Source organism: Orcinus orca, chromosome 19, assembly GCF_937001465.1.
Source record: "Orcinus orca chromosome 19, mOrcOrc1.1, whole genome shotgun sequence".
Classification (NCBI taxonomy): domain Eukaryota; kingdom Metazoa; phylum Chordata; class Mammalia; order Artiodactyla; family Delphinidae; genus Orcinus; species Orcinus orca.
Window position 1 is genome coordinate 22,915,182 of NC_064577.1, and position 23,176 is coordinate 22,938,357.

Here is a 23,176-nt window from a genome sequence, read left to right on the forward strand (position 1 = left end):
GGGCGCTTTGCTGGGACACGCTTGTCGCTTGTCGAAGTTGGCCTGCTCTCAGAAGGGTGTTGCCTGATGCCATCTGCGTGCCTGGCCTCTCTCGCTCCAGGCAGAGGGCTTTTTTTTTTTAAATTTTTTTTTGCTGTACGCGGGCCTCTCACTGTTGTGGCCTCTCCCATTGCAGAGCACAGGCTCCGGACGCGCAGGCTCAGCGGCCATGGCTCACGGGCCCAGCCGCTCTGTGGCATGTGGGATCTTCCCGGACCGGGGCACGAACCCGCGTCCCCTGCATCGGCAGGCGGACTCTCAACCACTGCGCCACCAGGGAAGCCCCTGTCAGAGGGCTTTTGAAAAGAAGAGCACACAGCCTTAGAAGCCAATACTTTTTAAGTTGCATTGTTGTGAGAGGGGACCCAGAAAGGGGTCCCAAAGGTCACGTCTATTGTGCTCTCTGTATGGGCTTTGCCCTGGTGTCTGGGGAGCAGGCGGGGGCCTGCAGCATCTCACTGAGATAAGAGATAAGAATGGTGGTGGGGGGCAGAGGAGGAGCCCACATTTCCCTTCCCTTAAGGTCCCAGGAGCCTCTGCTACCTGACAGCTGAAAGCCCTTTGCATATTGAAATTGCAAACCAGGTCTGTGGATGGATGCCCAGTGCAAAATCTGTACATAGGCCTTTACTCTCCAGAGCAATTTAAAACCCTTGCAGCAACTGGGAGCACAACAGTCCTGAAGAAACACTCAAAGCATCTGGGGACAATTACTGCAGTGTGGTTGAGTTTCTTCCCTTCTTCTTCTTTTTTTTTTTTTTTTAAGCGATCACAAGAAAGCAGCTCTAATTCAGTTTCTTGAAATTACGTGATGATTTTGACAAAGTTCTGAGCTCTTAAAAAATTGAGTCTCTGTCTCTCCCCACAGGCCTGCCACCTTCCTCTGCCTTGTCCTGTTATGATGGTAGGAAAATCCCAATACTTATTGCAGGCAGCTGAGCTAAGAGCAGTATATTCCATTTTTAATTACCGGTCACACAGTAGCCCTCTATTTTGGAAGGGAGGGAGACGAGTTTATTTTGGGACCCGTGTGTCTGACCGGGAGCACAGAACTCTGTCCACGCTCGGGATCTGAGCGAGGTGCCCTTTTCTGTGGGGGAGGGAGGGGTTTCTGTTGAGTCATTTTCTCCCTGCAGAGGCTGAGTTACAACCCTCATGCTTGGGGCACCGTTAATGTGTTAATACCACGAAGGTAGCACCCTGAAGGGATGGAAAGAGTGTGTGAAGGCGGTTTAAGGCCATTTTGGCTCTTTTGATCTCCCTGCTACGCCTCTTAGGCGAAAACACCCCTCAGCAGCCCGCTTGGTCCTGGGTCCTTAAAGAAGGAGAGTGGAAAAAGCTTTGAGCTTCTGCCACGAGCCCCACGCTACCTGCGGCTGGGGAGGCCCAGATGGGGAAGACAGACCTGTCCCTGCCCTCGTGGAGCTTGCAGTCGCGTACACGGGACAGGCCTTCACCATGGAAACGCACTGACGCTATGTAATTGTCATGATCAATGTCACCCAAGAAGTCTTGTTTTTGTTGGCGGTGGTGTTTTGGAGCATTCCTATGCCAACCCCGTAAACAGTGCCCTCGTTGGGCCTTTCGGAGAACACACGGACCCCGTGCAGGTGGCCGTGTTTGAACTGCGTGCTGTTTTAGTGGAGCCCTGTGTCCACGGAGGTTGTGACACCTGGGGTCACCCAGCTGGCCGGGAGCCAGGCCAGCACCAGCCCGCGGCCTCTTGATTTCTGTGTTACTTGATTCCTGGAGTCCATCAGCTTCTCCATCCTGCTTTGAGGCAGCGGCCCATCGAGGCAGCTGGGGGCTTTGGGCCATTTTAAAGCCTTGGGCGACCCCGTGACCTGCACTCACCCGCCCCTTGGGGCTGCCCTGGCCGTGGAGAAGGGATTTTTTCTTTCTGGCTTGTACGCCATTTCCTCTTGTCCCACCTTCAGTGGCAATACCACCAGAGCCACCCTCCTCCTTATCGGCTAGGAGACTGTTCTCACTAAATCATCCCTCATCTCGTCTCTTCTCCAGAAAGACCAACTGCCTCTCCTTGGTTCTCACCACCTTCCTCTCTCTCTTGCCCTGGTGTCTGGAGATCCCACACTGAGGACGTGGGGACCAGTTCTACGTCATGGAAGATCTCACCAGCCTCATTGCATCATCGTAGAAAATCCTGGGGGCAGAGTGGTGGGGGGAGCAGAGTATCCAGGTGACAAGGTCAAGGTCGCTGGCCCGTGGTATTCAATGACCAGAATGTCTAGTTGACAGGTCAGAGTCGCTGGGCTGTGGCGGTCAATGGGTTCAAGCGCCACGTTCCTCGTTTGCACTTTCTGGTCACTTCACCACGTCACATTCCTGGAATCTGGCTTGACGTTCCGGCCTAGCTCAGACCAACAGACTCGGGGTCCCTGCTGCCGTCACCTCCTCCAGGTGACCGGAGGTGGGTTCCACGCGGCCGGGCCTCCAGCGGGTGGCCTCCGACAAGACTTTCGGCCCCTGCTTGGGGCCCGTTACCTCCCTGGGGGGTCGTGAAGACGATCGGGCAGCAGACAGTCCTTGAGCCCCTGCCGGGGGCCGGGGGAGGGTGCAGCAGGGAGTAAACCAGGCCCTGCCCACAGCGAGCCCTACGTCCTGGTGGCCCTCGGGCTTCGTTAGCATCTCGGGGCGGCGGGGTTGGGCTGGACAATTATTGTCACTCTTGTTTGTTTTGTCACTGCAGCTAGAGGATAGGCCCCCTGAGGACAGCTGCCAAGCTGTTCTCCCACCTTCTCCAGCCCCGCTGCCCTCCCTCCCGCCAAACTGTACAGCGGCTGCCTGCCTGCCCCACGGCCACTTCAGTGCAGCCTGGTGGCCCCCCAGACCCCTCGTGCCGCGGGGGAAGCCTCCGGCTCCCCCTCACCCAGCCAGCTTGACGCCCTCCTGCCCCAGGCTGGGGAGGACTGTCCACCGCTTCTCCCATCCCTGATCCTCACATCTGCTCCCCCCCGTCCCGGGGAGCCACCCAGCCTCCCGGCCCGCCCCCTCCGACACTGCAGGGCCAGGACTTCCTCTTCCAGGTCACTCATCCTGCCTCTTATGCGAGAGCTCTTTGAAACGTCGAGGGTGGTCTCTGAACAGGGGCAGAGAGAGAGGCTGAATGGGAGCCGCACGAATCCATCCCACACCCGCTGCTTCCAGCTCTGACATCCAGGGCTGCTGTGCTTGTGGGGCACATCTGTCAAACGGGCACGCGCTCCTCGCCCAGGGGCAGAGAGGGCCGGAGGAGGTGGCGTGTGTCGGGCGCCTTCATGCCTTCCTTCTGGTACCCCTGCCCAACCCCCGTCACGGGGACCCGCCTGCCAAGCCATGGGTGCCAGGGGACCAGAGACCGGGGCTGTGCACATCACGAAAGGGCTGGGGCTCGGTGAGCACGGGCAGGAGGTGCTGTCACCTTTCAGGGGCCCCTTTCATCCGCCAACCCCAAGGCCATCTTTACAGACTGGCGGCTGTGGCCTGATGGAGTAAGTTCCGTTACTTGGACTCAGTGGCCCCGGCAGAGCGGGCCTGGGTCTCTGCAGACGAGGGCCCTTCCTGCAGCCCACCAACCACGGTGGGTTCTGCCTCTCCCTTCCCTCCCGCACTGAGGCCCTCGCGGTGACACAGCAGGTGACACAAGAGGAATGCAGCCCAGCTGGGCCGGCACACTGGCGTTTCTGGGAGGAGGTCGGGGTGGGGGGGGGCAGAACAGGGCCAGAGGCACCGGAGCAGGGCCTGGACCTTCCTTGGAAACCGCTGTGCTGCTCCTCTGCGTCCGGAGGCCCTCGGCGGCCCTGGGGGGGCAGCCTGGCTGTGGTCCGAGGCCCAGCTCGGGGCAGGACGGAAGCCCCAGACCGCGTCCTGAACTTGCCTATCTGTCCGTCTGTCCGCTCGCCAGGCCCAGCCGCTAGTTGTTTGCCTCTCAGATCTCCGCTAACAGAACCCGGGAGGGGAGTGTGGAAGTTTCGCTGTCCTCTTGTCTCCTTCCCCATACAGGCCTGGGGGTGGGCGCAGGGAGAGAGGACACTCCATCCCGTCCGTCATTCCCTAGCCTCCCCTCTAAGAGCAGGGTCCTCCCTCCAGGTGTCTCTCGAGAACTCTGTAAGAGCCCCTGGCGTCCCCTGTCCCCTGGCAGAGCTGCGGCTCAGCAGGCCCCTTTGTGGCCCCTGCTTTCTGCCCAGAGGAGCACCCAGCCCTGGCAGCAGGCTGGCCTGGAGCACGTTGTGGGATTGTCCTGGGGTCCCCCGGTTCCCTGGGTTTTGGGTGAGAGTCGGTGATGCAGTGCTGTGGTCCTTCAGGAGGAGCGATCCGGTGAATCCGTACCACGTGGGTTCCGGCTGCGTCTTCGCGCCAGCCACCAGCGCCAACGACAGCGAGATATCCAGTGACGCGCTGACCGACGATTCCATGTCCATGACGGACAGTAGCGTGTAAGTACATTCTGGTTTCCCCACCACGTACGTGGCTGGCGGTGTGACCCGCCAGGCCACGGGGCAGGGTCCTCACCCGGCTTTGCCAATCCCACCTGTGTCCACGTGGACGTTTGTTGGATGGGAGGGGAGTAGGCCCCGGGGTGGGCCTGGTCTGGCTCAGGAGGCTCCCGTGGTCGCCTGGGTGGAGTGAAGCTTAGAGCCTTGGAAGGGGCTTGAATGGTACCTTCACAGAAGAAAGCCAAACTAAGGTAGGAGGTTAAGGTGAATATGCACAGATTCCCTGAGTTTAAAAGACCCTCTTTCGGTTATCATTTCGCCTGCCTTCCCGGTGGGCAGAAGAGGGTCTTGAATCCAGGTGTCCCTCTGCAGAGCCAGCAGGTGGGGAGGTGGGGTGGCCTGGGAAGGTTATGTGTCTGGGGGCTCAGTGAAGGTGGGGTCAGAAAGCCAGGGTTCCCTCCAGGACACTGCGTGCCAGCCTCGCTCACGGATGTGCTCAAGCGGCCGTCGCTCAGCTCGTCAGGTGTCGGCGGGCGTCTTCCCTCTGCAGCCGGGGCTCTGCCCCTAGCTGGGGGTTTGCTCCAAAGCAGTTTCTGACCTCAGCTCTTTTGCAGATGGACGGCTGGCATTGCTGGATGCAGTCCAAGCCATCGGGGTGGTCTGATGTGGTCAGCAGGCCATGGGGCAGGGTCATGCTTTGAGCTGGAGGTCATTTGAGGTCACGCAGTGGTGACCTCTGTGGATGGAGAACAGGGATCCTCTGTGAGTCTCAGGTGGGTGGGAGCGGAGGGGGGAGGTGGACCAGGCGTCCCCGTCTCCTGCTTCAGGAGGCTCGGAGGAGGTGGGGCCTGGGCTTGGGCGAGACTCCCCAGGGCACGTCTCCCAGCACCCAGTTGAGAACCACCGTCCTAAAAGTGGTCTTTGGAGGCTTTTCTACACACATTTTGGAGGAGGATCCTCTGCTAGGGGAACCGTGTTGCAAGGCAGGCCCGTGGAGCCATTGTAAGTTCTGGCGCGCTTGTGTCGAGGTTGTTCCTTCTGGCTTGCTTCCCAAAACGGGACCGGCTCTTCTTCCAGTTTGTTTGAAATGATCTGGTTTCCACTGGCCAGTGATCTGTTGCTTGGCCTGCGGTGTGGAACCAGTTGAAAGGAAAGTTGACGGGTTGGTTTGGGACTCGACTGTTGATTTTCCTGGTGGCTTTTATTGTGTTACCTCAGATTCCCCTGTTAGTAAAAGGAGGGAGATGTTTAAGGTGAAAAGTTCCAGTTTAATAGGAGAATAGCCCTTTGGCAGGAGTGAAAATGGAGGGAGGGAACAACACACCTTTCATCCAAAGTGAAGGAATGAGGGCTTCCACAGAGGTCAGTTTTCCATATCGACTGAACTCTAAGTTACTGTACTTGAAAAATATTATCCTTTGGCGGACGTATTCCTTAAAGCAACGTGCTTTTGCTCTGCGTTTATTCAGTAGTATCAGGCAAGGCATAATTTGTTTCTTGATTCAAATAATTAATCCCAAGGTCTGTTTTCATTCTCCATTGTAATTTCATCTCACAGAATTCAAGATTGTGTAAGGCTTTCTGCCCCTGGAGATATTGGTGCCTCACCCCCTTTTTACGACGGTTTTCCTTTCTTCTCTCTGCCCTTCTGCCTGCTGTCGTGTTTTCGCTTGTGCGCTTGTCTCCAGCAGCACCATTCCTCTAGCTTTGAACTAGTGTCTGGATGACGAGGTAGTCGGCGTCATGTGTAAAGTAAGAGTGAGCTGGACTTGAACGAGGGCATCGAGCGACCCTCCTTCGCCAGACGTAGTTTCCTTTCGACTAGGAGGCTTCCGTTGAGTTTTCTGCAAGGTTATTTTTGGCCGGCCTCCGACTCCCCATCACGGACGTGCGATTCTGGGTTCAGGATGAGATAACTCGGGTGTTGTCCCCATACCCGGGTGAGCCCCGCAGGACCCAGTTGGAAAGGTTGGGCAACGCTTGTGACTTTTACAGAGGAGGGAGGAACGCCCAGCGCTCCCGTAACTACTCCCGTCACAGACAGAACTCAGATCCGGGCCAGACAGGCCCCTGTCCTTGGCCTGCTCCCTCCGGCCCCACGTGAACGTGAGGCCCCGTAGTTGATAATGAGACCTTTGAGCTACCTTGAGTCTCTTTTGTTTTTATTTATTAGTGATCACACAGCTTTCTTTTTTAAGGGGGAGGGGGAGGGAGGAGTAAGTAATGCTTTCTCCCCTCTTTTTTTAACCCCCTTTTATGCCCAGAAGAAAAACCCCCAGTTCTGTCGAGCGATGACTTTAGAGCCCTTGCCCGCCCTTCCCTCCTTTAGCTAGAGCGATCGTGGGCTTAAGGCCCTCACCACCCGGGGAAGCCGCGTTCCGGGATCAGAGAAGCCAGCTGTCCTGGGCGGCACGGGTCAGCGTGTGGGCCAGGAGGGTCCGTGTTGGTAATCGAGACAGAGGGCAAATCCCTCGTTCAGCAACTTTCTCTCCGGAGCACAGCAGGTGCCCCCGGGTCCCAGGTGGCAGAACCTCAGGGCGTGGCCAGCCCTTCCCTCGGCGCAGCTGCCTCGGGCTGGGGATGAGAAAACCAGGACCCCAAGGGGCGGGGGAGGGTCCCTGGGGACCTGGGGCTCCTGTGCTGGAGCCCGTCTTCTGACGTCAGCGCTGGGGGCCTCTGGTCCTCCTCCCAGCCTCTAGGGCAGCTTATTGGATACAGCCGGCGCAGCCACACCCCACGTGGGCATGTTGGTGCCACCGGGCCCACGATTCCCATCAGCGTGGGAAAGGGGTCTCGGCACGAGAGCCATTCCGACGGTGCGCAGGCGGGCCCGCAGGCTTGGCAGGCACTGAAAGCCGGGCCGGGCGAGGTGCTTTCGGGCCGGCTGGCCCGTCGGGCAGGTCCCCCGGGGTCCTGGGCCGGGATTAGAGCCCTCTTCGGCTGGGCCAGTTTGGGGCCCGGCACAGAGCAGAGCCCGAGCGAGCGCTGGAGTGCGAGGGGGACGCAGAGCTGAACCGAGTCGGGGGAGCTTAGCGGGACGAGAGGGCAGCAGGCCCCTTTGAAACCTCCTGGCGCTAGTGAATAGGAGCGCCCCGTAAGGCATGGAAGGAGCCCTGGCCGTTTCTCGTGGGCACAGAGGCCGGGGGGCGGGGCTGGCTGCCCTGCTGGGGGCTGGGGAAGGGGCACAGCTGGGCAGGGGGCGGGAGGCGCGGGGGTCACGGGACGCCTTCAGTAGACTCCAGAAGGTGGAGTTCATCGGACACAAGCAGTTGTCTCACTTGCCAGGGAAGCAGTTAAGTCCCAGGGCCTTTGCACGAGGCCCGGGAGAAGCTGGGCGGGGGGGGGGGGGGGCTTGTCCTTGGCGAGTCCAGGGCCCGCTGCCGACTTCTGGTTCCCCGCCGTGCAGAAAGCCCTGTCTCAGATGTCTGGGGAGTCGAGTCTTCGCACAAGGCCTCTGCGCAGGCCCTCTCGCGAGCCCGTTGCTCTGAAACCTACATTGTCAGAAGAAATGGCTTTTTTAGTTTTAGTTTTGTTTTGTTTTGTTGTTTGGAAAGTTAGACTCCCAGCCAAGTCCTCAACCCCAGCCCTTGGGCAGAAGGACTGCGGGGGGCTGTAGGAGGATTGCAGTGGCGGGAGCGGGGGGCACGCTAGAAACATCAGAAGGAGCAGGTTCCTGGCGCCCAGGTGTGGCCTCTGTTAGGAAGTGAAAGCTAGGAGGACAGCATGGAGGTGGCAGACACCTCTCTCTGCGCAGAGCTGCTCCTGAAATCAGCATCCGCGCGATCGGAGGGTGCTTCTGCTCAGGGTGTCACAAAATCAGCCCGAGACCTTCTTGTCGCCTTTCACACAGAGGGTGGCCCAGGTTATTTTATAATTTTTATTTCCTTATATCTTACTTATGGGTTTACTTTGGACCCCGGGGAAAGCACCTGAGTGAACTTCAAATAGTGCCTTATCTTACAAACCGGCCTTTTGATGTTGGCTGTGATCAGAGGCCGCCTTCGGGGTGGTGGCCGGACGAAAACGCGAGTGGACGCGTGTGTACGTGAGCCCGCTATTTCAAGGCCACCGGAAAGCGACATTCAGGTTAGGCCGGGCACGGCCAAGTCAAAAGGCTAAACTCATTGGCTTGGCTTCAATGGCAACTGAGTGGAGTCCACACTTCGGAACCAGCGCTCCCCAGAAACAGCTGGGCCCGGCGGCGGGCGCGCTAACTAAAATGTTTATCATTAAAGGAGGCCGTTCGGGGACCGAGACGCAGACACGGGTCAGCTCGTGGTCCTGAGAAGCCAGGAAACTGATCACAGGCTTTCAGAGCCTGGGTACAGAGAAGAGAGGCCCCTTTCTGGAATGAGGGGCTGTGTTGGAAGAAGATTCTTGGCTGGGGGGTCGGGGTGGGGGTGGGGTTAAAGGCACACTTCCTTGAAGGTGCCTGTTGAGCCTCTGAGCCTTTGCGAGTCGGTCTCCCTTTTCTGTGCTGGTCTCACGTTTCCTTGCCTACAGCTGGACCCTTGACCTGCCCTGGCTGTGGTGGGCACGTTCTTGGTTGGAGGAGTGGTTTAAAAACGCATTTGTTCCTCTTGCCTTCAAGTGACCAGGGACCTGCTCCCTCTGCCTCCCCCAGTTCACTTTTCTTTCTCCTGCTTTATACAGAGAAGGAGAGAGGTGTGAAAGCCTTACCGCTCCTTTCATCTTGGGAGGCAAGGGGGAGGAGCAAAGGCTTCTGGGGGACACTCAAGGTCAGAGTCTTGGAGGGGACAGGCGGGGGCCTCCTGGGACTCGTGCAGCCCCGTGTGTGTCACGGTGGGATCCACGGGGTGCTTGACTCCCACCCCCAGGATTGCCTGGAAGAGGCCTGGAGCAGAGCCATCCTCTTATTACGGCCCTGGAAGAGTTGCTGGTTGGGATGTGGACCTTGTCTTGCAGCCCTGGGGCAGCAGAAGTTGTTGCTCAGACCATCGTGAGACCCAGTCTGTTGGTCCCCTGCCGTTACCCACACCCCACAAGGGATTTTAGGTGGGAGATGGGGGGCCAGCATGCCCCACAGCCAGTGAGCACCGAGTGGTCAGCAGGACTTTCAGGATGTGCCCCAACCCCCCATTCACCCCTTCAGAATGCCAGGTGACCCCGTGGGGCGTAGGAAATGGTGTCCCCTGCGTTCAGACCATTGGAAGCTCGGCTTCTCCAGCTGGGCCTGGACTGCACGTGTTTGAGTTAAGGATGCCTGTGCTGGAGTCCACCAGTGGCTTGGCTCAGAAGCCTGGATCTGCCCTGCCGGCTGATTCCGGGAGAGCTCTGGAGCGTCTCTGCTCGTCCATAAACGGTGGGGATTTAGGGCTTTTGTGAGGGTGCAGCTGGATTATACGTCACTCGGTCCACGGGGGGCCGGCAGCCTCGGGTTGGAGTCGGCGGGCATGGGCCTCAGCGGCTGGTCAAGCCAGGCCTGCTTGCGACCGGCCCACGTCTTGTGAGTGATCCTGGGGTGAGGAGTTGTAATGCAGCTCCACGTGGTTCAGGAAGTTTTTGGACTGAGAACCTTTTCTCCTACTTGACCTTCACGGGCCCAGTTCCGTCCCAGGCCTTAGTGAGCAGGAGGCTGCCTAGGAGACCTGACCTCACTGGTCAGCGGGCTCTCCGTTTCCACAGCGCTTGCTGTCTGACCCCCCTCAGCCTTTCCCTGGGACAGGGCTCACACGCGCGCGTCAGTCCTTGCTTTATGTCGACCTGTCTTCCCCGCCTGTACCCTCGGTACGATCGGACTTTATAAAGTGCTTCTTTTCCAAGGTTTGGCTCGTAGGTCAGTTCATCTGTATCTGTACTGCATCCCTGAGGCGGCAGCCCTTTTCTCCTGCCCAGGTCAGCAGCCTTCCAGAATCCGTGGCCATGCAGAGGAGCCGGAGGTCGACCAGTTGGTCCAGGCCGCTCCTGGCATTTTTAGGCACAACTGACGGTCACCCACTGCTGATGAGCCAGCCACCCGTCGATGAACAAAACACCAGGGAAAGGGAAATAGCCAAGCAGCTGATTTCAACACTTACAGCCTCGAAGGATGATTCAGTGCGGAAATGTGTGAACCTGAGGCTTTTGTCAATAAGTGGCTTCTGGAAGGAACAGCAATGGGAAAATGATCCTCCCGTGACCGTCCGACATAGCAACTCCGGGTCCTGTTTTTAGTGCAGACTAGCTGGAGTGGAGGTGGCGGTGGTAGAGTTGTTTTTAAACTTCTTTCATTTGCTTTTTAAAAATATAGTGAAGAAGAACGTTAAGGGGCCCTTCTGGCCTCTGGTCTTTGCTCAGAATCACCTCCACGGAGAGGATTTCAGTGGCCACCGCCTCCTGTTCAAAATGCAGCTCCACGCCCCAGCCGTCTTCACTCCCCATTTCCCGCAGTGTGTTTCGTCACAGTGCTTGTACCACCTTCGAACTTACCATAGATGTTGCTCTTTAATTTTTGCCTATTACCTGTTCCGCTCCGTTAGAACACGAGCTTCCTCAGGGCAGTCGTCTGCACCTTTATCCCCGTCCTTCGCTGCTTTCTTGCCCGGAGCCCAGAACGAGGTCTGGCACGTAGTAGGTACTCAGATATTTGGATGAACTGCACAGAGCACTGCGGAGTAGGGGCTTTCTCTCTATGCCCACATTGGTCACGGATCTGAGAATCCATTGGTTGGGGGCAGTAGGGTTTGGAGCTGAGGGAAGGAAGGAGCCCAGGGATGCCTGCCGGTGGCTGATAAAAAGGAGACGTTCGGGAACGCCTGGGAGGTTGACTGCTGGAGGGTAACGCACACCCTCCACCAGCACCTGGCTTAGTCTTCTGTGGGTCTGGTCCCTGGTTGCCGTGGTAACAGACCGTCGGAGGGACCAAAGGGGTCTTAGTCTCCGGCTTGGGGCACCTGTAAAATAGGGGGACCTTCACTCTGAGGTGGGCGCAGTTCTGAGACACGAGCTGAGACACGAACTCTTCCCAGGTTGATACTCCTGCATCCAAGCGGGAGCCGTTTCCAGAGAGGCTTGAGGGGCAGGACATGTGGCGGTTGGGCCTTGGACTGACTTTCCCTGCAAGGACGGCCACAGCGCCCGGGGACTGGGGGCGCTCCCAGCTCCAGGAGGTGCGCGGCCCCGTCTGTCGGCGGGGTCTCAGGCAGGTGCGCGTGAGTCGGCCCGTGCGCTAAGGCCTCCTCGTGAGCCGGTGGGTTCTGCCCTTTCCTTTCCCTTAGAGATGGAATCCCTCCTTACCTCGGGGGGAATAAGAAACAGCTCCAGAGAGAAATGCATCGCAGCGTGAAGGCCAACGGCCAGGTGTGCCTACCTCATTTCCCGGTGAGTACGGTCGGCCGGCAGCTCTTTTCTGGGGGGAAGGGTGGGGGGTTGGGGGCCAGCGCGCCTGGGACCTGGGGGGAGGGAGGGCAGGGGAGGGCCACGCAAGGGGCGATCTGCGGTTCACTGCGGTGTAACCCAGAGCAGGGGCGCCCACGGTGCCCTAGTCGGCCTTTTCCGTTTCCTCGATTCAAAAAAGAAAACTCCATGGGAAAGAAGTGAAGCAGCAAAGGGTGGGAGGGTGGGAGGAACTGGTGCTTTGCGTTGGGCTATCCCGTTAAGTCCATCCCGCCACGGAGGCGAGAACAGTGCCCGGCACGTCGTGGGTCCTCACTGAACACTTGCTGGTCCACTGAATGAAGGAAAGAGAGAGAGGATGAGGCTGGAGGGATCTGCCTTCTGAGTGAGGGTCGCGTCCTGGGACGTGCTCCTTGCATTGCCCGCGTGGCCGTGTCGTTTCAGTCACTGTTCATCTCTGTGCTCGGCCATTTCTCCTCCGAAGCCCTGGAGGTCGGCCGTCCCTCTTCTTGTCTGTTTCCAACCCCAGCACGTGGCTTAGTGCCTGCTTGTTGAATCTGCTCCCAGTAAGTGTCTGAGCGTCCCGTGAGCAGCTCCTTCCTGCGATTGAGATGAGAGGCCAGCGTGGCGTGGAGGGCTTTTCCGGGTCCTCCCCTACGATTTCCAAGTCCCGGGGGCAGCCAGCCCGTGGCCCCCGCACATGGAGAGCTGCCCCATCTGCGTCTCAGGAGCTGTGCTTCTTGTGGTACCCGGAGGTCCAGCTGCTCCTTAGGGAGGGGAAGAGAGTGCCCAGCTTAGAGCAGCATCTCTGCTTAGAGTCCTTCCTGCCAGCTTCAGAGAATCCGATTTGTCTATCGGTGATGTCACACGTCGGAAGCGGACACATCGAGTTGCTAATCCCACGTTGCGTTAGTGTGCGGACTGTTGCCACTTCTCTCTGAAGCCCCTCAGACAGTCCAGGGAAGACTTAAATTTGTAAAATTAGCCTACTAAGTTTGCTTTTCTGGGGACCTCCAGCATCCCCCCTCAATAACATCCCCCCCACCCGTACAGCAGTATCGATGATGTATTCGTATATGTGTGTGTGTATATATATATATATTTTTTTTTGACTTGGTGGGGGCACTGGGGGGAGGTATGTGTGTTTAAGGAAAGCTGTGCGGCCCCCCAGGATTGTGAACTCGGTGATTCTGTCCTGGGGTGTGCGATTGTTTTCTCATCTGCGGCTCGGGTGGGGAGATGCCAGCCTCTGCAGGTTGGCTCTCTGCTGCCCCCATCCCGCCCCCTCCCAAAGAAAAGGGCCAAAGCAGGAGGCAAACGAGGGGTAGGGGGCAGAACCATGAGGGGCGGGGGCTGCGGGCACCAGCCGACGGCAGGGGGACAGAAAGCCGGCCGCGGGGGTCCTCTCTGTTGGCGGCGGTGGCCGGCGTGCTCGTGCCTGTTTGTATCCCATCCCGGTTTGGAGATGCGCCCTTTTCCCTCGGTAGCTGCGCTTCCGGCAGCCGAGCGCAGCAGTGTTCTGCCGTTAGCCGGCAGCAACTTGCTTCATTTTCTGTACAAAGAGACGGGAGGAGGGGCGGGGAACAGAGGGGGTCCGGGGCAGCGGTAGACAGCGCCGCCTCAAAGGTGCGCAGTGTGCGGCCAGGAGAGACGTTACCGCTGCGTCTGATCTGGGCCCTGTGACTCCTCTTTTTCCCCCCCTCCCCCTTTTTTTCCCCTTTTTCCTCCCCCTGCCCACCGCCCTTCCAATCTTATTTTTTACATTTCCAGCTCCCTTTCTGTTTAGGCTCTACTTTTTATTCCTTGAGGTGGGCTCTCTCCCCTCCCCATCGCAGAGAGCTGCCTTTTTTTTTTTTTTTTTTTTTTTTTTTGATGTTTGACAACAGTCTTTGAAGATTTTCTAGTTCAGAGTAGCGTCTGATGGGCTGGTTGTACTCCAGAGGGAGGGCAAGCGGGGCCCCTCGCAGTGCGACCAACTGCTCCTGCCTGCGGCACGCGCTGCCGGGACCATGGCTCTCCATGAGGCCGAGGCCGCGGCACATAAAGCGGCCGAGCAGCCCGGGCCCCGCGCCACCCGCTCTCCGCGCAGCCATGGACGCGCCGTCCCCAGGCCCGGGCAGCCCCCTGACTGCGTCCGCCCCGTGTCCTCCCCGCGCCCCGCAGAGAACCCACCGCCTGCCCAAGGAGATGACCCCCGTGGAGCCAGCTGCCTTCGCGGCCGAGCTCATCTCCCGGCTGGAGAAGCTGAAGCTGGAGCTGGAGACGCGGCACAGCCTGGAGGAGCGCCTGCAGCAGATCCGAGAGGTGGGCGCCGCCCCGCCCCCTGCCCGAGGTTGGGGGGGCCCTCCTGCTGACCCCGGCGCCCCCCGACCGCTACCTTGCCTTCCAGGACGAGGAGAAGGAGGGCTCCGAGCTGGCGCTGAGCGCCCGGGAGGCGGGGCCTGCCCAGCACCCCCTCTCTCTCCTGCCATCGGGCAGCTACGAGGAGGACCCGCAGACCATCCTGGACGACCACCTGTCCAGGGTCCTCAAGACCCCCGGCTGCCAGTCCCCGGGCGTGGGCCGCTACAGCCCCCGCGCGCGCTCCCCGGACCAGCATCGCCGCCACCACCTCCTGCAGCACCGCGCGCCCCCGCCCCCCGGGGGCCCGCTGCTCCCCCCCGCCGCCGCCCCAGCCGGCTGCCCCCTCCTCGGGGCCCGGGGCTTCGTGAGCAGGCAGACGACGAAGCACGTCCACCACCACTACATCCACCACCACGCCGGCCCCCGGACCCGGGAGGAGGTGGAGGCCGAGGCCGCCCAGCGCGCGCGCTGCCCCTGCCCCGTCCCCACCCCCGGGGGCGCCGACTACCCCTGCTGCGCCAAGTGCAAGAGCCACCCCGGGGCGCCGGAGCCCGCGGCGGCCGCGCAGGCTGGGTAGGTGTCCCGTGGTCAGAGGGTCGGGGAGCGGAGGCGCTGGGCCGCAGGGAGGGCGGCGGGGCAGGCGGGGGCGTGGGGCTGGGCAGCAGGTGCCCCTCGCCTGCCGGCTTGGAGGGGCCGCGGAGGCAGAGGCGGCCGGGGTCCCCGGGATGGATGCGCTCCTCATTCCCCGCAGCGGCCGTGGCCGAGGCGCCGTCCCACCCCGACGGAGCGGGAGAGGCTCGGAGCCAGGCCCAGCTTGGCCAGCCCGGGAAGGAGGGGCCCCCGGCGGAGCGGGGCCGCTGCAGCCGCCCGGGGAGGAGGGAGACCGGGCACAGGACGTATGGCAGTGGGTGCTGGAGAGCGAGCGGCCGGGCAAGCCCAAGCCGCACAGGTGAACACGCCGGCTCGCCGCCCGGGCGGGGTGGGGGTGGGGGGCCCTCTGCGCCGAGCGCGGCCACGCCGGCGGCTCCCGCCCTTCTGGTCGTGAGCGTCCGACTGGGCGGCCCGCAGGAGTGCCGCGCTGGGGCCATGCGCCTAGCCGTGTTACCGTCGCGTTTTCTTTTCTCCCCTGTCTCTGTGATTTCTCTTGAAGTCGTGCTCTCCGGCCCCCTAATCCCGTGTCTCCCCTCGGCTCTCTCTCGCCCTTGCCCGTTCAGTGCCCAAAGCACCAAGCGGGCCTATCCCTTGGAGTGCGCCCGAGCGTCCCCAGCCGGCCGTCACCACCTGTGGGTGGGCAGCAGCGGGCACCCCCGCGCCGCCGCCCGCGCCCACCCGTTCACCCAGGACCCTGCGGTGCCTCCCCTGACCCCACCCAACACCCTGGCGCAGCTGGAGGAGGCCTGCCGCCGGCTGGCGGAGGTGTCCAAACCCCCGAAGCAGCGGTGAGTGGCTGGGGCGGCCGGTGGCGGGTCCCCTCGCCGGCCTCTAGGAACGGCTCCCCTGAGCTAGCCGAAGGGCTCCCCGGGACCTGGCGAGGCGTGGGAGGAGGCAGCCCTCACAGCTCCCGTTCCCTTAGGAAGGTCCCAACGGTGAGGTGAGCTCACGGGGAGCCGTGGCCGAGGGGGCTTCTAGAGGCTTCAGCCCTCTGCCTGGGCTGCGGCGTCCAGCGCTGGGCTCCTGGGGGGCTTAGCACAGCTCTGCCAGGTCTCCAGGGGCTGCCGTCAACACAAGGCCTTGGTTGGGTCTCCGCGGGGATGGAAGTCGCAGGCCGGGGAGAGCGCTTCTCTGACTGCTTCCCACTGGCCCCGGGGACGGCAGGCTTCCGTCTAAGTCCTTGGTGTCCTCAGGTGCTGCGTGGCCAGTCAGCAGAGGGACAGGCACCACTCGGCCACTGGTCAGCCCGGAGCCACGCCCTTCTCCAGCCCAAGCCTGGCTTCGGAAGAGTGAGTGTCTTTACCTGGTGTTGCTGAGATCCGCCCAGAGGCTTTAGTTTTCAGGGAGTTCTCTATCAGGGGCTGTGGTGTTTGAAAATTTTTTTTTAGTCTATAAAATCACCTTCGTTTTCACATTAGCGACAAGGAACGGTAAACCCAGATGTTACCGTAAATTAGGATCTCGAAAAAGCCCACCTGCACCAAGAAACGCATCATGACTTGTACACAAGTGTTCCCTCCTGAGGTGGTGGATGGCTCGGGGTTCCTGGACTCAAGCTCAGACGGGAAGCCTTTAGCTGACGGGTAGAGGGACCCCAAACCCAGATGGAAAACTTGTCCCCATTGGCCCAGAAAGTTAGCGAGTTGGAAAACCATCTTTGTGTCACACTGAGCAGGAGGGTGCCTCTCCACCGTTGCAGGGACGGAGAGGGGACCATCTTTGCTGTTTTGCGGGGGGAGCAGCACATCTTCCCCACTGGTCCCATGATTCTTGTCCTAAACCTACACTCTTGTAAACTGGGCGGGGAAGCCAGGCTTCGCTTCACTCCAGGGTGGTGCGTTGAAAAAGCGTTAGGTTGCAGAGATCTAAAGTGGCCTGAATCATTAAAGTTCTTTTGGTTAACTTGTTCATCGTGAGCAATGAACAGTGTTCGAGCTGAGAAGACCTCCACCCTGTCAACAGCTGGTGGACCTTAAGTTGACCAGCTGTCCGGGCCTGCATCTTTTTTTTTTTTTTTTAAAGCCACTCCACAAAAACGCAGAAGTTGAGATGACTGAGGGCTGACCCCACCCCCCGCCAGTGGACTCTGGCTTTCCGGGCTCATGCCACTCCTGGGTGTGTCCCTGTGGCTCTGGGTGGGTTTCTTCTTTCTCATCTTCCTTGGCAAGCACCCTACTGGTGCCCCCCTGATGGACACTGCTCTGTCCTCCCATTGGGTGGAAGGAGACGGTCCCTTCCTGGTTGCCCCACACAGAGGACCCGAGGGGGGACCGTGTGTCCACCGGAGGTGGCTGCCTCTGTGAATCGGGACCCGCGCCCGTGTGGTGTACAGCTGCAGCCCGACTTTATCTCTGAAGACAGCGCCCCCGGCTGTGTACGTGCACGTACGTGCACACGTGCTTGCTGCCTTCAAATGCGGGACTTGTTGCTTTTCCATCTTATTTTCAGTCACAAAGAGCCAAAGAAGCTGGCGGGGGTGCACGCTCTCCAGGCCAGCGAGCTGGTGGTCACCTACTTCTTCTGCGGGGAGGAAATCCCGTACCGGAGGATGCTGAAGGCGCAGAGCCTGACCCTGGGCCACTTTAAAGAGCAGCTCAGCAAAAAGGGAAATTACAGGTAAGCGTCCCATGGCTTCCTTCTGCTCCGGACTTGGCTTGCTCAGAACCAAGAGCCAGGTCGCTTCCTGGCCGGGCCAGACCTGGAGGGGCCGCTGGAGGGGCTGCGTGACGCTTCGCTCTGTCTCACTGATGCCGTCCCCTCCCCCCTCCCCGAGATGACACGGCAGCAGTGGCGGCGGGGAGGGCTCTGGGCACCTGGTGGGCTCCTTTTACCAGGTGGACGAGCCTGAGGGTTAGGGTTAGGAGCAAGGGGTCGGCTGGCTTTGCCAGAAGGAGAGCTGGGCTGGGGCCGTCTCGTGGAGGCTCTGCCTGAAAGGGGCGAGGGGTGCGGGGGAAAGCTAGGGAGGGAACAGGCAGACGGAGAGACTGTCTGATGAGAAGGCTGAAAGGCTGCCCTCCTGGCACGTCTGGGAGAGGCCGTCCTCACCGAAGGCTCAGGGACAGGCAGAGACCACTGCCTGCACTGTGGCAGCGTCCTCTTCCCTCAGCCTCCGTGTCCCAAGTCATGTGGGACAGGGTTGCCTGTAACAGAGGAAGGGCAGGACCTGTGGGTGGGCACAGGGGGGCGGGGTCAGGGCTGGCCGCTCCTCCTGCTGGGGCCTCGGGACTGGAACCCGTCCTCCCTCCCGGCGTCCTCTCCCCTCTACACGGTCCAGATGCCCACCCTGGCCTGCCGGACCCTGGAGGGGATTCAAGAGCCGGGGGCTGGCCCTGGGCGTCTCTCGGTCACTTTCCCCTCGACGTGGGGCAGGTGATGACCAGAGTCCTACCTGCCCCTTCTCGGCAGCCTTCGTCCCAAGGGAACCCGTGGGTTCCATCCCGCTGTGTCCCGAGTGCCGTGTGCAGGGCTGGGACAGGAGAGGCAGGAGGTTAGAGAGGAGACAGCCCGGGCCCGGAAGGTGCTCCCCTGCTGCTGCCCCGAGCAGGGATGGCACGGAGAGCTCTAACACACTTCACCACCTGCTGGGTGCGTGCCGGCTCTGGACCCCCAGCAACCCCACCCCCGGGGCCCGTGACCCCAGCCCTTCCAGAGCAGCCCCTTCCGCCGGGGCCGGTGCGGGGGGAGGGGAGGTGCTGATTTGGGCAGCAGCCCAGAGTGACTCTGTTTGCAGGGAAGGGACGTGGCTCAGGGCCGGGACCCTGCAGGTGACCGACAGCGGGGCCCGGAGCCGGGCTGAGATCTTTCCCTTTTACGCCCGGGCAGAGACAGTTCTGGAAATGAACCAGGGGACTGGGGAACGGGCCTGGCTCCTTCTTCCTCTTCTTCTTTTTTATCTTGAACAGACACAAGGTGAAACTAATTACACAAGTGTGCCCCCCAGGGATTCATTTTGATCTCAGCTTTGGCTCGGCTGGACTTTGGAAGCGCAGGTGACCTTCAGGGGAGCAGGGCCGAGGGGCGCTGAGCAGAGGCTGCAGGGACGGCTCCACACGCAGCCACTCGAGCCCCGTCTGGCTCGGAGTGTTTTCTGAGGCGCACTCAGCAAGCCTGGCTTTGAAGCCCCGGCCTCCCCTTTAACACACACAGACTCGCACACATGGGCGACTGGCACATTCTCTGCTGATTGGGTCGGGCTGCGGCCCTTCCCAGCCGCCCTAGGCGGCTCCACCGGCTCCCGGGCCGGAGCTGGACCCTTTGCCCGCTGGTCGGGAGGGCACCGGGCGCTGCGCCTCGTCCTCCCGGTGGGGTGGCACTGTGACACTCTCCTCACACCCCTCTCCGCCGCCCGCCATCCGGAGCCCAGAGGATGGGGGCGGGGAGCGGGGGCCTGGGCTGCGCTGAGCAGTCTCAACGTGGCAGAGCTTCAGAGCAGCCCCTGCAGACGTGCCAGATGGCAGAAGGAAGCAGAGTTTGCCACGAAGCAGGTCGCAGTGGAAGAGAAGCTGAGGGCAGCGCAGTGCCTTTGAAGTCTGGGGGCGCAGGGGAGGGCCGGGGAGGAGGTCGCAGTCAGGGACAAGGTCACTCGCTGCGTGTCTCTGCTCAGAGGGGCCGGGAGAGCCCCCATGCTGGGCCCGAGGCCTGCCCGGGGTGGCATAGGCATTGGAGCCTCTCATTTAGAAAGAACTCCCCCCGCTGCCCAGGGTCTCCTGTGCACGGCGCCCCTCCCCAGCTCTCATCGGGCCCCCCGGGACTCTGCCCTCCTCGTGCCAGAGCGTCTTCTCCGCTGACCCCCTCGAGCTGGGCGGTCACCCCGATGCCTTAGCCCGGCCGGGAACGCCAGAAACCCAGACCCTTGACTAAATGCAGCTGTTTCACTGGGTTTAGCCTTATCTCCTATGAAAGTACTTGGCTGGCCTTCATTAAAGAGGAAAGAAATTTAGCTCTAACCAAGGGGAACTGAAAAAAACTTTTTAAGGAGAAAAGACGAAAACAGAAAACCACTGTAACCCTGAGACACAATTACTTTTTTTTTTTTGAGAAGCTATTACCCTCCCCCCAGGGGACCGTGATCCTCCCTCCACGGGTGGCCTTTATTGGCTGAAGATGACAGCTTGCAGGGGCGAGTTTAAAGCGTCTGAGGGGTCTCCCTGGCCTGGGGCGGGGAGGGATAGGCCTTGGCTTCGTGTCCTGGGAAGGGTCTCGGGTGGGCCTGGCTGAGCGGGACAGCAGTTTTCACACGTGACTCTCCTGGGACAGGCTGGTCGTTTGCGTCCTTACAGCTAAACACGCTTCAAGCAAGAAGCCGGGGTGGGATGGAAGGAGCTTTTTTAATCAGCGGGCAGAATAGGGGCCTTTAGCGTTTGCCCTGGAGGAGGGGAGGGAAGGGGCCGGGCAGAGGGGAGAGCAGCGGGGGTCTCGGTGGCTGCAACCCCGGGAAGCAGTGGGCTGCCCGCCTCCTGCGGTGACCACAGGGGAAGCAGCCTGTCCTGGCCCCGCCAGCCCGAGCTGTGCCCGACACCAGCCGGGAGGGCCGGCCCTTGGGCGCCGGAGGGCAGGGGGCCTGAGAGGTGCCGGCCTTCCGCAGGCTCCTGCCGGGTCGGGGGGCTGCGTCGGGGGCTCTTTGAGGGACCCACCCCTCCAGGCACGCCTTGCGCTCCCCGCCCCTCCCCCCCCAATAAAGTGGGGAGAAAGCAGCAGCCGTCCTCTGCAAAGGGTCCCTCTCACCGTGTGTGTCGGGTGACGGTGCTGGGCCTCAGCGTTGTGGGCCCGCCGCCGCCGCCTCCGGGGCCCCTGCCTGGCTTTGCCCTCCCACCAGCCGCACGAAGCAGACACCCGGGCGGAGACTTCCCTGCCGCCCGCGGTAGCGGCATTCTCAGACCCCTTCGCCCCCAGCGCTGACAGACTCTCCTCTCAAACCCAGTAGAAAATGCAGCTTTACCAAGCCGCGTGTTGGGTTTTCCTTTTAAGGTATTACTTCAAAAAAGCGAGCAACGAGTTCGCGTGTGGAGCCGTGTTTGAGGAGGTCTGGGACGACGAGGTGGTGCTGCCCACGTACGAGGGCCGGATCCTGGGGAAGGTGGAGAGGATCGACTGAGCCTCGGCGTCTGGCTCGGGCCACCGGCCTCGGACAGGACGGCTCCTGGCTCTTGTAGACGCTGACGGTATTGGAGAGACCGCCGTGCATAACCTATGACTTCCTAGGGCTCCGGATCCATCCGCTAGGAGAAACTGTGTAGCTCACCTGGACAGGAACCCTTCCTGCTATTTATTGGACAGTCGACTCCCCCGCCCCCAGTTTGTGGATATGCTGCTTTAAACACGGAAGGGGGAGAGAGGACGTTCTCGTGGTTCTGTTTCACGGAAAGAGGATTTAAGGTGTGCCGTGCGTTTCTCCAGGTGAACATAGACTTTTTAAAAATGGTGTCCTGCCGTTGCCACACGCAGAAAATGGTGCATCTTTTTTCCCCAGCGCTGCTCTGTTTTGTCATAAAGGTCTTGAGGTTTGATTTGGGGGCCCTCCTGTCGGACAGGATGGTTCATTGTGGAGGAGGGGGAGCCTCCCCGGGGCCCCAGGTTCACCCTGTGACTTCCTGGAGCTCCCCATCAGGGCCCAGCACCCGACGGCTGAGGCCTTCCGGAGCCACGTGGTTCGACTCGTGCTTTTCTTGAGATGACAACTCCTTGGGAGTCTTTTAAAAGTAGTTTTTGGACCCCAGGCATTCTGGAAACTACCCCCTCCCCTTGCGCCCCGCCCGGCAAAGAAGCGAACAGTTGTGGGAAGACCTAGCAGCACCTTTCCTCCAGACACCTTCATCGTGACGTTCGGGTTTTTACATTAACTTAATCTGTGCATTCTGTTTGCCATTGTTCCTTGTACCATACGTCTGTATATATTGTACGGAAAAGAGTATTAATCCACTATCTCTAGTGCTTGACCTTGAATCAGTACAGTACCTGTACCTGCACGGTGTCCACGCCGTGTGTCGCCCTATATTGAGGGCTCCAGCTTTCCCTTGTTTTTTGAAAGGGGTTTATGTACAAATATATTTTATGCCTTTTTATTACAAGTCTTGTACTCGATGACTTTTGCCATGGCATCTTGTCCCACTTATACTGTAAATTATGCATTATAAAGAGTTCATTTAAGGAAAATTACTTGGTACAATAATTATTGTAATTAAGAGATGTAGCCTTTATTAAAATTTTATATTTTTCAAAATATCGGCCTCGTTTTTGAGTCCCCTGGGGTGGAAGTGGGTTAGAGGCGTCCTTTTGTACGTGAGCATTCTTTGCTTCGTTTTTCCCACTTTGCTCGAGCCCATTTCTATCTGACCTGGAGCTCTTCTTGCCCTACTGGTGTTTCGAAAAACGATTTCTTCAAAATCACCTGGTTGCTGACCGGCTGAGGGTTTTCTCGTCGTGGAACAGGTGTGGACAGCATCTCCTCTGATGTCCTCCCCCCGTCTGCCACCTGGATTCAGCCTCTTCCTCCCAGGCAGATGCCTGCCATCTGGCCAGGTAGGTACAGGTGAGGAGCTGGGATGGGGTCCTCCCAGGAGTACTTGTGTTTTAATAGGTGTCTCGGGGGTGAAAAGCCACTGAAAATGGTGTGCAGGTCGTGAATACCCAGTGGGGTCAGTGCACCTTGATCTCGGTGCTACTCAGCCGTCCTCCCAATGGCTGGGTAGACCAGACGGTTCAGTGCGAAGCGTGCGCTGTTCACTGACAGTTTGTTTCGTGTGGCCATTGTTCATCCAACAAACACATGTCCCGTCCCCGCGCTCAGAGCTCTCAGGGCTGGGTTGCATTTCAGATCCCGGAGGGCAAGTCCATGTAAAGGAGTCCTATGATGAACCCTTTTTGAAATAAATGTCCAAAGAGGAAAAGGTGGGGGAGCGAGGGATAAATTAGGAGTTTGGGGTTAGCAGATACACACGGCTATATATAAGATAGATAAAAAACAAGGACCTACTGTACAGCACAGGGAACTCTGCTCACTATCTTGTAATAACCTATAATGGAAAAACATCTGAAAAAGTATATATGACAATCACTTTGCTGTACATCTGAAACGCAACATTGTAAATCAAGTATACTTCAAAATAAAAAAAATTTTTAATCTTTAAAAACGTCTACAAATAATAAATGCTGGAGATGGTGTGGAGAAAAGGGAACCCTCCTGCACTGTTGGTGGGAATGTAAATTGGTGCAGCCACTATGGAGAACAGTATGGAGGTTCCTCAGAAAACTAAGAATAGAGTTGCCGTATGATCCAGCAATCCCACTCCTGGGCATATACCTGGACAAAACTATAATTCAGAAAGATACCTGCACCCCAGTGTTCATAGCAGCGTGACTCACGTTAGCCAAGA

General features: G+C 59.5%; 1 protein-coding gene across 6 annotated transcripts in view; it reads left to right on the plus strand.

Moving 5' to 3' along the window:
* AXIN2 (axin 2) overlaps positions 1-22,023 on the plus strand; it is a 29,948-nt gene extending 7,925 nt beyond the window's left edge. For 5 of the 6 annotated variants that reach the window (XM_033438348.2, XM_033438347.2, XM_033438346.2 and 2 more), the window contains 9 exons: positions 4,344-4,475; positions 11,693-11,795; positions 13,974-14,114; positions 14,200-14,726; positions 14,905-15,102; positions 15,368-15,592; positions 15,998-16,093; positions 17,253-17,420; positions 20,772-22,023. In XM_033438348.2, coding sequence (XP_033294239.1) covers positions 4,344-4,475; positions 11,693-11,795; positions 13,974-14,114; positions 14,200-14,726; positions 14,905-15,102; positions 15,368-15,592; positions 15,998-16,093; positions 17,253-17,420; positions 20,772-20,898 — 1,717 coding nt within the window. In that variant the 3' untranslated portion in view covers positions 20,899-22,023. The other variant, XM_033438352.2, reaches the window with a different exon arrangement.
* The last annotated feature ends 1,153 nt before the right edge of the window (positions 22,024-23,176 follow it).